This window comes from Serinus canaria, chromosome Z (assembly GCF_022539315.1).
Source record: "Serinus canaria isolate serCan28SL12 chromosome Z, serCan2020, whole genome shotgun sequence".
Lineage (NCBI taxonomy): Eukaryota > Metazoa > Chordata > Aves > Passeriformes > Fringillidae > Serinus > Serinus canaria.
Window position 1 is genome coordinate 61865778 of NC_066343.1, and position 17851 is coordinate 61883628.

General features: G+C 39.1%; 1 protein-coding gene across 1 annotated transcript in view; it reads right to left on the bottom strand.

Annotated features, from left to right (window-relative positions):
• GHR (growth hormone receptor) overlaps window positions 1-17851 on the bottom strand; it is a 149769-nt gene that overhangs the window by 56312 nt on the left and 75606 nt on the right. Inside the window, 1 exon segment of the mRNA XM_050986568.1 lies at window positions 7168-7247. Coding sequence (XP_050842525.1) covers window positions 7168-7237 — 70 coding nt within the window. The 5' untranslated portion in view covers window positions 7238-7247.

Sequence of the window (17851 nt, forward strand, 5' to 3'; positions counted from 1 at the left end):
AGAGTCTCCTGGTTGTAAAAATCTTGTGTTTTAAATGTGCAGTGCAAGTTACTGCACAATAACTGCATCATTGTTTAAATTAATTGAAAAAGTCACCCCTTTTCAGGAGCATTTCATTGCATACTATGAATATGCAGCAACTAGAGATTCTTTTTCCTGTTAGAGATGGATGGTATTGAAAGAAATTTTCTCTGTGTGTACTTTACTGTATGGAACGATTCATTATAACTCGCATAGTTTGCTTTTATAATACAGATTAGTGTTTATTTGCTAGAGCTACTCTTCCTTCCCCTGCTGCAAAGTCAGTTTATTGACTGCATTGATTTGGCTAGTGCAGTACACACCATTACTCTAATTCACATTAAATATACAATTACATTTAAAATACAAAGTGGAGTTAAAGTTAAGATTGTAACTAGGAACTTTCTCCCTTTTTACCTCTTAGATAGTGGTAACAAACTGCTGTGAAAGGTTTTGCATAATTTCCATCATCTGATCTTCCTCCATAAATACAGAGGCTTCACTGCGTGTGTGGGCAAAAGTTCGTGTTTCAAACTGGCCTCACTCCTCTGAAAGCAAGTCAAAAGTGGCCACCAGCAGTCAGTGGTGCTGGGTGCAGCTCTGTCCTGGTAGAGGAGGAGCAGTTGTGGCTCACAGGAGGACCAGTGTGCATGTTGGTGGCTAGCCTGCAGTCTGTAAGTCTGCTTGGGAGAGCAAAGACCTGCTGGGATCACAAGCTTTGCCACTGGGAGGGAGAAAGATTGACCTCTCCATCTGACTACACCAGGCACTAACCACTGATGAGTTGCTAATTCTTGCAAGTTGCCTCTAAACACAGCAATCAGAGGACAGCAAATTGGCAAGTCTGTGTTTAACAGAGAAGAAAATATGTTAGCAACAAAAGAGCAATAAAGGAAATACACACAATAGCAGGAATATTAAGGATGACAGAGATAACTGGAAGGGGAAACTTTCAATCAGACACCCTGTAAAATAACCAAAATAACTTTGGTTATTTTACAGGGTGTCTGATTGAAGCTAATTATCCATAAAGTGTTTTTGGCAGGTTTGCAGGTGAAGATATTCAAGGCTTAAAAATCTTCAGTAAATGCTGGAGTCACAGATGTGGTTTGGAAGACAGGACAAAGGAGACAAGTTTCTGCATCTCAGGTTAGCTTTTAAACCATTGGATCTACTCAGATGCAAGCCTAAACACAGACATTTTGGGGCACAATTTCAGGCTTCAAATACCTTAAAATGTTCTTTATTTTCTGAGTTTTCTTATAAAATATAGCCCTGTCTGCAATTAATTTTCAGCATGTGTTTTCCACATTTAGAAATCCCAAATCCTTTTCTGTAAAAGACAAACAGGCAAAGTGAAATCCTTTTCTCCCCATGAGATACTGTCACACAGGCCCAGACAAATGGTTTATCTGAAATATATACTACTGGGTAGGAAGCAAGAGCGGTAAAAGTAACTGAGAAGTGCACTTCCTTGGCCTTCCCTTGGATTTTTTCTGCAAGTCATCAAAGACATCTTTAATCCCAATGGAAAGTGATGATGGAAATACAATTTTTCTCTCTGCCAAAATGTATCTTCTCTTCAGCTGAAATGGCTTAGCCAGATCACAGTGGTATAACTTATGCTTCTCTGTGCCAAGGTTTCTGATTCTGGCTCTTGGAATGTGTCTGTAGCAATTTCTTCTACATAATGGAACACATTTCTTGCTTGGAAACACTCAAAATAGGCAAATAGGGCAACTATTCTAAAGGCTTTGTTTTCAGGTGGAGGTTTTAAACCTGCCTTCTCAATAGTTCCGCCCTTATCCACATACACCAGGATGCCTCACACTGATCATGGTTTTCAGTTTCTCAGATTTTACTGCCAGCTCTGCTTGGACTTAGGCTCCATATTTAGCTGCATTGAACTGAAAAAACAGGCAAAACACAGAAAGACCATAGGAAAGATGAACCAAACTAAAAGAATTAAGAAGAGAAAATGGCCACTGTGAACAAATGACTACCAACAGCATTATGGCACTACCATTTACCAAGAGAAGAAAAGAATGTTGGCAGCTCAAGCTAAGGAAGATTCTGTCCTTTTATCCCTTCCCAACAAGATGAGGATTGTAATAAATGCAAATATATCTAGTCTTTGTGATTATGAAAGAAGTTATTAAAAAATACCCAACAAATACTTGAGAAATGGTTTGTTACTAACTGCATCTATAAAATTTGAGTTCATCTAAATCACAAAACATGTTTACAGACACGACCATTTTTCTGAATGGTTCTGGCCAGGTACCTCCTGACTCCATGAACTGATGGACAATTTTCCCTGTCCTAGAAGAGAAAATGCTGCTACTCAAAGGCACCTTTCTGCTTAATTTAATTCTAACAATTCCTTCACATGTCACAAAAGCCTTTGGACAATGTGTCTGCTACTAAACTTCATGGTGACAGCAAGACCCCAGGTGCTTTCCCATCAATCCAGTGAGAAGACAGTGTGGCAGAGTAGCTATGACACTCACTACCCAGAAGAAAGCAAGCAGAATGATGCACATTGAAACAAGTCAGCTGCAAAGATGAGGCTCAGTTCAAAATAAAAAAAAAAAAAAAAACCACCTAAATTTAGCTCCCTTTATGCCACATAGGGCAAAATATACACCTGTGGCTATCTCAGACTGCCCAGGATACTCTGCCTGCCTTCCAGCTTCTGCTTAAAAGGCACAGGTGTGCTATCTACAAGCTTTATGCAGACTTCTTGAGTACCTAGAGGATATCCCTGTGACGAATCTTATCCTTAAGTGTCCAAGCTCCCAATATTCAATAGAGAGTTAGTCAAAACAAGCCATGGAACACAGAGTAGCTGATGGAGTTGATTTAATTACCTGAAAATGCATGACAATTATGTATCAGATACCTGGGCATAAGGTTTTTAAGAGAGCTCTGTAAGCTTCTGACCATCCCAGGAAGATGCAAATGACCCGCAGGTCTGCTGGTGTCCCTGGGAGTCCTGCACAGAAATCTTGGCTGCTCAGGCATGTCTTTAAAGACACTGAAGTCCTATGCATGGGTTATCGATTCCATCTCCAGTTCTGAAACTGGAGCCCTGATATTCAGTGTACATATATAGTTTGATGGTTTATCATCAATGTGTAATGCACACAAAGCGTCAAAGTAAAACAACAGACACTAGTAAATCAAAAGGACATTCTGATGGGAATAAAAATTGGACTGTATTTGTTTCAGAAAGGAAAATAACCAAGTCTATTTCTTAAATAAAAGTTATGAAAATAGACTATTTGGGAATAGCAGATTCATAAAACAATTTTAAAAGTTGTGATGGAAGAAGATAAATAAGTTTTTAAAATCTAATTATATAAAATGAACAATAATATAAGGGTTCTTGCTCTTAAAATTGTCATTGTACAAAATCAGTTCACTCAAAATTATTTTTCTTGTGCTATAATTAAATATGAATGCCTTTCAAAAGCTGTTTCAGAGGATAAATTAACATAGCTGCAATAGTCTGGAATAAACTTTGATCTAGCATAAAAATATGGTAAAAGACATTTCTCACTTTTTTCACTGAGAAGAAATTAATTTTGGAGCTGCTTAAGCTTATGTGTTTTTTTATTAACTGGGACTAGTTCCCAGTTAATTTCTCTATGTCCTTATTTGACTTACACTCATCAGACCTAGAGAAGGAACAATCAAACAATATCACAACTTTCATTCTGCTTCCTAAACATATTTCAGTCTGTGTCTGGAGCAATTCCCCTTAACTGCTTCTGATGTCAGCATGTATAGTAAACCAAAATACCTTGGTGAATTCTGGATATTGTTTTGAAACACCACAGTTACATTAATGTGAACTCTCAAATACAAACTGTGTATTTGTATGCAAATATAAGCTTTTATATATTTTTCTGAACTACAGTTAATACTGCACAGACGTACATCTGCTTATGAGGCAGTACTCTTTCTTGCTTAGGCATCTAATTAACTAAAACTAAAAAGTCAAAATCACACAATTAAATTGAAGCCTAATTCTGCTGCAAAAAATGTCTTAATCAGCTGTGAAAATGGTCCTTGTGCTTTCCAATCCTGAAGGCACAAACCCCATTTACCTATGGTAATTATGCACCTGTTAGAAATTTCCTTCCTGTCATTGCAGCCTTTACCTTCTTTCTGCCACTGCCTCTGTTCTGCCCTTGTCACTGTGCATCAGGCAGCTCAAGGGCACGGACAGCACGAGGGTCAGCAACCCTGGTGAAAGGCTGAAAGTCCCAGACCTGCTCAGCCCTGAATTACAGTCAAAGACTGGGGGCAGAGGACACACCTGGTCACTCTGAGCATCTCCCTCTCAGAGACAGTGGGCACCCCTCTCGCTTCATGCTAGCTGCAGTCTCAGTTTAGGGAGCTGGAAGCCAGCTTCTTTGCAAGAGGAGAGCATGAAAAACAAGCTAAATCAATAGAAAGCCTCCAGGAGAACTGGATACTAGCCTGGAGACAGCAAATAGGTGACTAAATGTCCAATACTGGTCTCAAAAGTTGTGCAGTTGCCTGGCCAACTGCTGGCCTCACACCCTTGATCCTGCCAGAAGGAAACTTGTATGGGATTTCACTCTGTCTTGGGTGGATCTGACCCCATGGCACAAAGCCAGCTCCAAGCACTATTGGAAAGCTGAACTTACACTTTGTTTATTTTCAAGACATGAAAGCATCTCATGTACAAGTCTGTATTACACTGGTTCAGTACTGGGCTTTGGTACAAGACTATCAAGCATATGTAATTTTTATCCCTCCTGCTGCCAGAAGAAAGAGAACCACTGAAGTGAATTTTTTAGGGACCATGACACCATAGATCCAGTCACCATGCAACAGATGTGGTACAAGTATAGAGCACATTTAATTAAGTTTATACAAAGGTCTCAGCAACACTGTGCTGGGTAGAGCACTGTAAGGTTGTCAGGATTCATGACTTGAATGGGGCTGGATCCTCATGAGAACTTTGGTAGATATGAGTACATTCACATGGGAGAAAAAAAAAATAAACATGTAATAAACAGATCTTATCTAATACTCTGTCCTAAATCACAAAAGAACAGCAAATGGATGTTCTCTCATACTGTTATTTCAAATACTGCTGTTCAATTTATACTTCCTTCTCTGACATTCTCACCTGAGCATGTGCCCAAAGAATTAGAAGCAATTTAATCATTAGCAATCACTAAACAAAGCAATTCCCTTCACACACAATCTTTAATAGCCCAACAAATCAGTACATAAATATTTAGTACTGCCTCTTGTATTTAAGCACAGAAACAACCAAAAGATTCTTGATTTTTGGGTTCTGAAGGTAATCTCATGGAAGTTACTATTTCATCAGCACAGACAAAGTCCCACAAAGACGATGCTTGGTTAAGTTTTATTTATAACACAGATTTTTTCTGCAGTTAGGACATCTGGACCACAGCTCATCTGCCAAGGATCATATAATCCTCATGTGCTCTTAAAACTCAAGAGAGAAATCAGATGGTCCAGTAGACTGCCCTGGGGATTATTTTTGACTGTTGAATGAGTCTACTGTAAAATGCAGACATGGTGGGGGAGAGGATGAAGTCAGGACACATTAATTTTTGTTCCACTGACTGTTCTGTGGTGGCAATGAATAGGAGCTGGTGCATGTGTATATGTTTGGTAAAGGGTAAAGAAAAAGCCTTAACTATCAGCCTTATAGACTCTTTCTCTGATAACACAGAGGACAAGCATCTGAGCCACACACATAGAAGTAAATAAACAGACACCTGTGTTTTCTGTATCCAAACCTGTTTGTTAATAAACAGAATGAACTTTATAGAAGAATTGTCTGAGAACTGATCACCTGAGTTTTAATTATTTCCTATTTTAGCTTAATGTCTCCATTAACATCAAAGTAACACCCCATATGCCTCTCCAGTGCTTCAATGTATACAAGATACTGAGAAATTCAAAGTATGCAACTCCAAGGAAATACAGAACTGTATCAAGACAAAGAGCTATGGTTATATCTTTAAAATGTAAGCCAGTTATGACTACAGGCAACTATGTCATGGCCTTTTGGCTTACTACCATGCTTTAAAACTAGCACTAGAAAGGCTGATGAAACATGGCTTGCAAGTCTATAGATGTTTAATTTGCACTCAGTAAAACTAAAGTAGGGACCAAAAGAAAAAATAAATCGAGACGTCAGAAATTTTAATTGAAAATTGTATCGCTTTATTTAGAGTTACCTGTGGAAGCTGTTTTCATCCCACTTTAATAAAACTTCTTGACAAACTGCCCTTTCTGACTTGCTCTGCTAGCACAGATTTTGATTTGGAAGTCAGGAGGGGCACCTGTTTACAGAGCTGCAGCTGCTCTGTAGCTCTGGGAGAAGCAGTGACATGTCTGCACAAAATTAGTTATCATGGAAAACTGTTACTGCTGTCTGTTCTGAAGACCAGAACAGCACAGAGCTGACCAGGTTGAGCTGCATTTCTTTAGATAATTAGATCATAGCAAGCATAAGCAGATCAATCTGACACAACATGCAAGTCCCATTGAAGTTCATGTGTTTTGTTAAATGAGTTAAAGACCAGTCCCAGCTGGCTGGTTGAGGGCACACGTTCTCTTGAAATCCTATAATCTCTACCTAAGGATTACTAAATTTATTTCTTATGAAACTTGTTCCTATTGGCCTGAGATTCAAAGCATACGGTCTTCAAATGCTTATTCTGTTTGTCCAAATATTAGTCCTATACTTATACTAAGTACTATACTTAAGATATGAACATACTAAACTAAAAATATGAATATGCTATAAGACTTGTTTAGGAAAAAAAACACTAGTTCATATAAAAAAATTAATCCCACAAAATTCTTTCATTCTTTCAATTTCATCTTGCTTTCACATCAAAAACTGTCTATGAAATTCACCTTCATTTCGCAACATGTCCCAGCCTCACCCACTGTATTTACAGAAAGATTAACTGATGCGTTTGTCACATTGGGTACCTGGGTTACTGCAGCCAAGAAAGTTGCATAGTCATTAAAAATTCAATATAAAAATACACTTTAAATAAAGCTACATATTTACATATCTACACACATAAAGGCACGGAAAAGCATCATAAAACTTACCATCATCTGCAGAAAGTGAGTCATTTGCACAGATCAGTGCCAAAGTAAACAGCAGATGCCGAAGATCCATACTCCTAACTCTGTAATAACAAAAGACAATGAGAGTTTCTTTACAAGCAAATATTACTAATATGATACGACATTTAAGCTATCATCTAGTTTTATTGAAATTTTGATTGGATTTAAACCAGAAGTAGATTTAGTTTATTGTTCATTGCCTCATAAAGTAATACATCATCTTGCAGTCTGGAACAGACAGAAAATACTGTATTTACAAGAGAAGTAGCTTATGTGTCTCTAGTCCATTAAATACAGAGGGAGGAAAATCAAGTATTGTCAACTGATAGACTGCATCTGCAAATGACGTTAAAACCTCCAAGAATGCAAATGCATACAATCCCAGCATAAACCAGCAAGCCTTTACAACTTCCCCAAATAAAGCACACTCCTCGTTTTCCTTAATTCACTTGTGTCACACATGCACACACGTCGTACAGCCCCACTGCACAACCCTGTTTTGAGGCTCTCCTTTGCTCTTGCCATTATCACCAGCATCTGCTAATAATGGTGAAGGGCAGCAGCTGCTCTAAGCTGGACTTGCAGACATCTGCACAAGATGGGACCTTGCTCCCCAAAACCTCATGAGGCGTCCACAGGAAGTATGGGGAAAACATCCATACCATGGATTATATAACCTGACCATTTATAGCCATGGATATTACCAGAGACCTTCAAAACTAAAGCTACAACACACATGCTAAAATGGATTTTTAAACAAGTCAGGCAGCATTTTTTTGTTATGTGCAAACCAGCACCATACACTAACACCCTGCTCAGAGAGGCAGGAGAGAGAGAATAGCTCTACTGCCACATCTGACTGTAAATTTGTATGACAGACCTTGATTCTACACTGGACTGTTTTCATTTAGAGATTTTATTTCTTTATCTAACAGGAGATTAAATCAAAAGTGCCCAAAGAACCAAGCCAACTAATGAGTAACAATCTCTAAGTAGGTGTTATCAAGTAACAATTTATGCAATCAAATCCTGGTGTCAAAAACTAGTCAGTTGCTTAGTACAGTTATCAAAGTTTGAATTAGGTTAAAGACCATAAAACACAAGAATGCAGAGTATGCAAAGCTACAGTAATGTTGAGTTTAAAAGGTGATTCCCTCAATATTCTTACACTAAGAGAACAGAAGGAATCATGGTAGAGAAAAAAACCCAACTCCATGAGTTGGCATTTACTCAAACTGCTCTATACTAGCAAAATCTAAGCCAGACCTGCAAAGGCAAGCCAGGAAATGCTCCCCACCCCACACACATCGGGACAAGGATGCCCAGCAGCACCACCTCGACAAGCTTGGGCCAGCCTGAGTGGGCATGGGACTGCTGCACCAAGAGAAGAGCTATAGGAGCTCTTTGGACTGCCCAAGCACCTGCAGGACTTTTCTCTGGCTGGGCAGACCTGGGTCACTCCAAAGAGGGGCACAGAGGGAGGGATGGAGGGAGGGGGGAAGAAGGGATGAAAAGAGGAAAAGAGGTAAGGAAGAAAGGAAGAAAGGGAAGTGCTTTAGTGAGGATTTGGGGCAGTGTGGGAGTGAGACAACTTGGGGAGCAGGACCAGGAGAAGTGAAAACTGCAGCTGTTGGAATGCTCAGACCTGGGACAAAGCTAATGAAGCAAACCACAGGCCAACAGTCCTCCTAACTCTCAGTAAAGGAGCTACACTGCCACAGTACAAGGTTTGTCCGAGATCAGCTACATTTTCAGTTAGCTCAATTGGTCCCCCAGCTTCATCTGTACTCTTGTTTAAAGGATTCTTATTATCTGTTACTAATAAATCTACAACAAAAATGTGCCTCTGTGTTTGTTAGTTCTTCTCCTCTTACACAACATCTACCCCATCAGTCTCTTCTCCCATTCAGCTCTCCTGCTTCCTCCCTAAGGTTTTATTTTCTCTTTCACAGCCCTGAGAACAATGTCACTTTATTTACAACTCTCCTTTCCCAGTACCCAGGCATGACGTGCTGCCTTCCTATTCCCACTTTCCTGTTCTCCCACATCCATCAGCCTCTGCTTATCTTCCAACTACTTTTTTTCCAAGTCTTTCTACTTCTTCCTAGCTAGTAACAGCCATAAGAGAAGGGCAAATCCTCACAGGAGTCTTCCTGTGAGAACAAATGTGATCAGGATCCATCATTCAGAGCACACTTTTCATAACCACACCAAACAATTTGGGTAGGACCAGGGCTGTTCCCCATGTGCAGCTGTCACAGCATGACTATCCCCTCCATCCCTGGACACCTGACTGGTGGCCATCTCAGCCTCCTTCCAAGAAGAGTGGTTTGACAGCTGAAGCACTAACCCAGGAGCCTGGAAACACATCACAGAGGTCAACAAACACACTGCACTTGTTATTGCAGAGGAAAACAATCCTCTTCCAGTACCGCTGTTCCCTCCTGCAGCAGTAGACTTGTTTACATACCTGCAACACAGCGAACTCCATCAGGAGATTGTTAAAGTTAAAATGAATCCATAAACATTTATTGTAGTGAACCTGTTTGTAGACCAGTTTTATCAGGACTCCCCAAAGACACAGTCCAGGAGCAGAGCTGGGGCAGCACAGGCATGAGAATGAGCAGTCAGGGTGGAGGGGAGGGCACAGCCACCCTCCAGCAGCAGCTACTACTTGTTTAAGAGCAATTCTACAATTGTTGGGAAATTCCCTGCTCAGCCACAGACCCTGACTAAAAAAAACATGTCTCTGAAACAGGGCACAGGATTAATTTGCCTTCCTAAACATCAGAGATTAACAAAATCGCTGCTTCATCCCTTGCCCTTTTGTTAATAAAACACAATATAGAAACAAAATATGTTTCTTCAGTGGACTCTCAGAAATGCCAGGATCTCAGCAAGACAAAACACTGTCTTGGCTTTGCCTAAAACCACATGGGACATCCCACTGAGTTATCCATTCAGACAAGTTGTGTCTGTGAAAAATATCCAACTGGTATACTCTGAACATACCCAATATGGACAGGACAGAGCCCAAAAACCGTAACTGCTGTGAAAATATGGACGCATGATGCTCCACCCTTTGTGCAAGAGCCTCTGTAAAAGGCCAAGTTGTGCTATCTCCGTGGCACTGCAACCCAGAGCCCTTGGGATAGGGCTTGTACTCGAGGCCTCACCCAGGCAAATGGAGCTCTGCATGGGGTGGGAAGCAGCAGGGACGTGACCTCTGCATCCAGCACAAACACTGTAAGCTCAGCTGGGCTGCAGTTATGAGGGCCACTCCTAACAGTATTTGAGATGAAGTGAGAGCTACAATGCCACAGCTCCAGGCTCATGGGAGAAAATCTGGTGGAAAGCAGGAGCTGCCCCATCACAATACCACTTTTGGTGGTACGGAATAAAAATCCTGAGAGAAGTCCTCTGAAGTGCCACCTGCATCACCATCAGACAACTACTGCCTTGTAGAAAGTTCTCGAAGATCTGTTCCATAATGACCCACTGCCCTTCCTCTAAGACACTCCTGAGAACTTGCTGTCAAAAGGAGCAGTATTGTCCAGAGGCTTCTCTGTTAACCTAGCAAGAGACAGCTTCTCTGTAGGCATTAGGACAAAACTGACCTTTTATAATCCCGTAGTATCTACCTCCCAACACCTCCCCTATGTGCCTATGAAAGACAAATGGCACTAATGAAGTGCCTCTTACTCAACAGAAAAAAAAAACTTAAAAAAAAAAAAACTTAAAAAAAACCTTAAAAAACTTAAACTTTCTGAAACATATTATTCTAAAGAATTATATTCTATGTCTTACCCTACTCCAGCAGCCTGCAAGAATGAACAGAGTTAAAATCAGGAAAAAAAAAAATTACAGCAGCTGACTGTCCTCAAGCCAGCTGAAACTTGACCACAGAAACATTTGGCTAGAGGTCAGCTCAGGCTAATTACTTCAGTACAGAAAGAGAGCCAGGAGTTATAAAAAGGATAAAAAAAATATCTTGGCCCTTTTCTATAGCAATGTTGGAGTAAGGTCAATCACAAGTGAATTTAAACACAACATCTCTCCAGCGGGACGTGAACAGAGTCAGCATAAACAGGCGAAACTGGGCTAAGAAGCTCCCTGAGAAAAGAAACAGTTTAGTCACAGCACACTGAGTTGTTTGCATCTACTCTGGTCAGGTAAAAATCTTAACACTCAAAGTAAACCAGAAGGAGACTTGCTTATAGGAAAAACTTGTTTGAAGTGAGCTCTTGACCTTTACATAGTTTCTGAACCTGAAAGGACCAGAAGGAAGGAGAGGGACAAGGACATTGAACTGTACCTATTATGGCACTTCTGTTTTTGCCACGACCACTAATTGAGGGTACTCCAAATATGACAGCTTTTCCCCTAGTAACCCCCTCCAGCTTAGCACTGCTTGCAACGGCAGCATCTCTGCAGCTAGCACAAAACAAAAAGCAGCCTCTCTGCTGCAAACCAAACCACAAAATTACTGAGTGAAGGATTAATCTGAAGAGTTTTCCATACACTGCTGTTTCATCATTCCATTAGATCACAAAGAGCCAATAGCACAAGAGTGTGCCATGCATGTGAATATATAGCAGCAGATCCACCACCAAATAAGAACAAGTGAAGAAGGGAACATAACTCCAGCTCCCCAGATCTGTCCTGAATCTTCTCTATTGCAACCACCAAATATGCGTGCATGTACCTGTGCAGAATTTTTCTGGGTGAAAGGCCTTTATTTTTCACCCTGTGAACATTTCTTAAAAGTTACGTCAGGCCATGGCCAGTGACACCAAGAGGTAATCTTTCCGTGCTTGCCTAAAAACATTCACATCACTTTGGCTGATAGTGCATAGCTGAAATCACTTTGCCTGCATACCCTCATTCCCCTGAGTGCCAACAGGATGGAGTCATGCTGCAACTGAAATTAGTTTTAGGCCTTCCGATCAACACAATCTAAAACTGCAGTGGACTTAAAGCCTTCTTCCCTGGCTTGCTGATGCTATGGCTTGATTAAGTCATCAGCAGCCCTTGGACGAGTGCCTGTTTTTACAGAATCCTTGTCAGGGCTCTATATCAGCAACAGTATGAAACAGAGATAACAAATTATCTCAGCTGATATGAGAAACACTCACCTATTGTGTACTGTTATCCTGGATATAAAAAGATCAAAGAATGATATCACATAAGCAGAAATTACATACTCCAAATTAAAAAAAACTAAGCAACCAAAAACCTCATAAAGGGCACAGTTCCCTTAAAAAAAAAGTCAAAACCTTAACATCAAAAGAAACATAAAGCTGCATTTACTATGCATGTTTTTATGCAAATTTGAGGACTACAAAAAAGTACACTACAAACTAAATACAACTAAACCTAGAGAACAGAAGCAACTTTATATTAATAATTATGTCTTTATGTCAGCTAAATAATTTATAGTGATTTCAAGTATTAAAATGTTAAAATTGCAAACGGAATCTATTGAATTAATTTCTCATTTTGGGTTTAAAAATATTTTTTTCCTACACAAACTTTTCATTTTGGAATGGAGAGTATATTAAATTTTAATTTCAACACTCAGTTTATTTCTCTCTCTATTTTAAGAGACACCTTTAGTGCTTTTACTGGGGTTTTTTTCCTGCAGATCGATGATGTGTTTGTTAATTACTCTGATTTAAACTTCTAACAGGCCAAATGATTATCAGCGCTTTGATGTGGTTAAGGAGCCCTTCAGTGAATCCACATTTGGACACTGCTCTGGGCTTGTACTGAAAGCTCTTTAAAGTCATTCTCCAAAAACTTGGCTAAGAAGTCTAAGGACGCCTGTGGCACATGATGTATCACTTCTTTATTTACAATAAAATGTGCTGTACTTTGATAGCAGTAATGTAATGGACTAGGTACACAGAAGGAGGATCTCAGCTCTAAGACTAGTAGATCTCTCCATCAGAAAACAATTCTTATAAAGAGGATTGCAGTTACAGTCTTCAGTTACTGTCTACTACACAGATAGAAAAATTTGAACTTGGAAAAGACTCGATTACTCTGTTTGCCGTTCAGCCCCCAGAACAGATCAAAGCAGTGAAATAAATGCATCTCAGATGAAAGTGCAAACATTTAGCTGCATAACATGCAGATGTGAATTGCTGAGCAGATACTCAGCTTTACACATAAGTGTATCATCAAGGAAGATTCAGGCCTATTTGCAAGACTGGTACCTTTTCCAGGCTAAAAACACTTTCTCAACTATAGTACTAATTCTTCCAATGCTTCTCCATTTTTAAAATTTAGTTATTATTAGTATTATTAGTATTTATTTAGTTATTATTATATAGCAGTCATCCAAAGGACAAATTTATGCTCTTTGCTTTGTTATTTGTACAATGAATTGCAAAGAAAAGTGCTAGAATTTCTTTATATAAGCAAATGTATATTCCAGTCTGTTTGAAGAAATATATGCATTCACTTAATGTCTAATACCATGTCAGGAAAGCAAAGAGAAATATCTAAGTCTGTATCTATTCACACCCCTAAAAATATTAAAAAATTGTGGTTTTGCTCAAAAACCTTTCACTGAGATAATTATTCACACTTTACATAAAGAGATTAATGATATTTCCAGCTCGGTAAAAAAATCCCTAACCACAAAGCAAAAGCTCTTCAGTGTCTTGCCAGCATTGAAGTTCAAATCCCATCAGGACTACAGCAGTGTGGACCCAATCCAGCAAAGCAGTAAAAAACATCTGATTTCAAGCAGGCAAGATTATATATTTAATATGAGAACACGGCCAAGTAATTCTCCTAGCACTGCAAGAGAGCTTAGCACCTCACAGAAATTAGGAAAATATACTGAAGCACAGGAATCACGGTGCAAAGCAACCTGCATGGCACCACTGGGAGTTAGGTTGGAACATGAGGGAAAACAAACAGGATTATTTTATGCTTGATAACAAATAGCCATCTTATATGTGCTGTTGGATCATCACTACACAGCAGGTCAGTTCCACTGTTCAGTCAGCATAATCTCTGCAAGCTTGCAGTATCTGCATTATTACTCAAATTAGAAAACATATTACCTGTTACTTGGGCAAATATAGTCAGTTATGTTTCAGCACGCATCATAAATATATCCACATCTGATCTCTTGGAGCTCTTCTATAACATGAAAACCCTGCTCCCTCTGATTTCCTTATATTGCTCTTTGAAGTCTGTAAGGCAGGTCTGAGTTCAAGGTGATTGGAAGAAATTGAAGGTGCTTTGTTCAAAAATGCTTGGCTATAACCCAATTCTGTTCCACTGGAGATCACCAGGAGTTTCATTATTTTGGAACAGTTTGGTAATAGCCAGTCATTTTTGCTTAAAGAGCAATTTCAGGAAATCAGAGTGAGCAGGCTTTTAATTTTAAATAGTATTTATTTTAAAAAAACATTTCTTCTAGGGAAAAAATCCTCAAGAAGTTGTAAAATTTAAGTTCAAGGCCTGGTATTTACCCTGGACTAACGGAATTACTTAAAAGCTCATTACCATGGGACAAATTAATTATGTGGTTTAATCGCACGCTAAATTATTCGTATGTTCCTAATCAGATTAAAGACTACATAACAGAGCCCGTATGGCATTTAGGAAGTCATTAACTTAAATAGCACAGTAAGTGAAAGCTAGTAAATGACAGACAAAGCATTTCTGAGTGCATTTCTGCATGACCACTCAGGACTCCAAGCACCCACATACTTACTATCAGCAGGCCTGCAGGAAAAGAACCGTCTTCCTGACAGGATGTTTGACAGTAATCACTGCATTTTAATTTAGTGCAGTTTTGTATATCCTGCAGCTCATGTAAGTTTAAGATATGACATATATTCATATATTTTGTAAGTTTAAGATATGACCTATATTCATATATTTTGAGTCTGTAATATGCAGACTGAAGCCAACTTTAAATTTCAGTTGAACTGGTGCAGATTTAAAATACGAGCACACCTATTCAATGCAACTGTTTTTCACAATAACTGCAAGCAAAATTATCTGTTTAAGAAGTTCTGTGTTAATAAGGAACAGTATGATTGGCTTTCCAGGTGTCCTCTCTGAAATCATACCACCACTGTTCCCTCCCCTATTTGCTGCTGATTTGGCACTTTGAGTCCACACAAACCTGAATATATAAATGGTGGGCACCTACCAAAAAGTAGGTTACTGCATTCAATAACTGCTTAAACTACTTCATATCGACACATAGAGAGATTTGGAGCTAGATCCTTAGTTGTGAAAATCAGCACAAAGTTGAAAGAAGCACTGAATGAAACAAGCAAGTGGAGAAGATCCTTCCGTATTTTTAAATGCCATGCTGCCAAAACAAGTTTTCATGAGGTAAGAAATAACTTGTAAAGAAAAGCTGATCTCTGTTCAAACCTGTCATAAAATTCTTTAAGAGTCGGTTAACTTCTGCCTCCACTTGTGCTGGTAAGACCTGGAATACAAAATACCTAACTTTTAAACTCAAAGTATGTTTTGATGAAGCATCTCGCATACAGAGACTATGCCAACATTTACCAAAGTGGCTTAAAAACATATGAGCATTTTTAGATACCATCCAAACAGGATCTCTAAAACCTTTACTCTGAAACAATCACTTCTGATGAGCATTTTTACGATACAGCTGTTGATGATACCTTTTAGACCAAGAGGTGTAGGAGGAATGCTGCTAATTTTTAATTGGAGATTTTTCCAAGGCTAGAGTGTCCAGTATTTCCAAATATAGGGAGCCTGACTAGCTTTTTTGCTGACAGAATTTACTGAAAGCCAATCTAACGCACAAACTGTGTAACTGGCTTGATTTTTCATGGCCTTCAAGTAACTTCTTCCAATCCATGTTTTGCAACATACCATGGCATTATTTTACCTGTTTCAGTTATCACAGGTCCTAAAAGAATTCTTCCCAAGGAAGCAGCAGAAGTGGGGTCTGGTTTGTGTCCATGTGCTTGCACACACTTAACACACACATGCACACAGGCATCATTGGTGTTTTGATGAAACCTGAAGGTGTACATTCACAAGCACTCAGCTTATTATTATTATTATTATTATTATTATTATTATTATTATTATATTATTATTATTATTATTATTATTATTATTATTCTCTCTTGCTCTCTCTCCCCCATATACATATATATAAAAATATATAAAAATAGATAAAATATAAAATATAAAATATAAAATATAAAATATAAATAAATATAATTATATAAATATATATTTGCGTCCTGAGTATTTATATATGGGAGGGGGAGATTCCACCCTGTGAGGCAGATGAGGATGGGTTGAGCTGACGAGCAGGAAGTTTGGGATGGCTCAAGGAAAGCCTTTTTCTTGCCCTGGAGAGGTAGAAGGGTACATGACACGGGATCCAGGTTAGCTTTGAAATGCATCTGATTATTAAGGAAGGGGAGACGAGACAAGTTTGGATGGCTCACTGAGTGATGAAGCCAGCTTGCCTTTTAAGGGGAATAATCCAAACAGACATGCCTGGTAATCTCTAGAGTTAACAACCTACTGAACAGTTACTGGTTTAGAGAGTTTACCTCCTAGTAAATCTGCACCGGCACCTGCAGCTATCATGGCACTACAATGACAGCTTTGCCTGCAATGGAGATAAAGAGGAATGCCAGGTTGTAATTAGAAATGCACATTGAAAACTGACAGAGCTTTGTCCTGATGCCCATCATTTCCCGTAAGAAAACTTCGCCAACGGAGAAATTAAGAAGTGTCTGTAACATAAGCCACAGAAACAACCATATTAATTTTAAAGATATAATTTTAAAGACAGACCAATTTATAAAGAGGTATTTTAATGATGCCAGATAGGATTTTCCATCAGAAAATCCAAAAGCAGTCAGCAGCAGGAGTCAGTGGCATTATCCATTTAACAGACAGAGAAAGGGACACACTGGGAAGAGGAACAGCTTGCCTGCATTTAAACCTCAGCCTAGCAGCAGAGTAAAGCATGGACTGCAACACCCCCCTTATGTACCATAGAATATCACAGTCTTGTGGATACACTGGCAGCCATCTCAACAACACAAAATAAAGCTGTAGTGGATTAAAAAAATCCCAAACCCAAAACCAATCCCAAACCAAACAAATTGACAGTTTGCATTAAGATGGAAAAAATTGCAATTAAGAGAAAAAGAAGCTCATCTGAAACACTCAAGCAACTAGAAAAGCCATCTTAATAATAGCATAGCTCTTTCACAAACAACAGAAACTAACTGTGCTCTTTAGCTGTGGTAACACCAGTGTAGTGGATGTAAGCCTGTCATACCACATATACCACTTTTCAAATGTCAGAGACCAAAGCAATCATAGCTCAGCATTACATTTGATTTTAGACATCACACATAAAGCACATCAACTTTGGACTGATCAGTTCAAAATGGGATACTATACAACAAGCAGGTGCTACAAACAACAGAGCTGCTCAGTGCAAAGCTGGCTGGCTGGCCAAGGGACTGCACGTCTGCCACCACTGATTTTATGACTTCCTTCTCTGCAGGAACTCTATCACAATACCAACTCATTAAAAAAGTGAAACTTTGGAGCACATTCAACTGTTCATTAAAACCAAGAAATGCATTCACATTTTTCCATTGCTGTTACTGTTATCTTA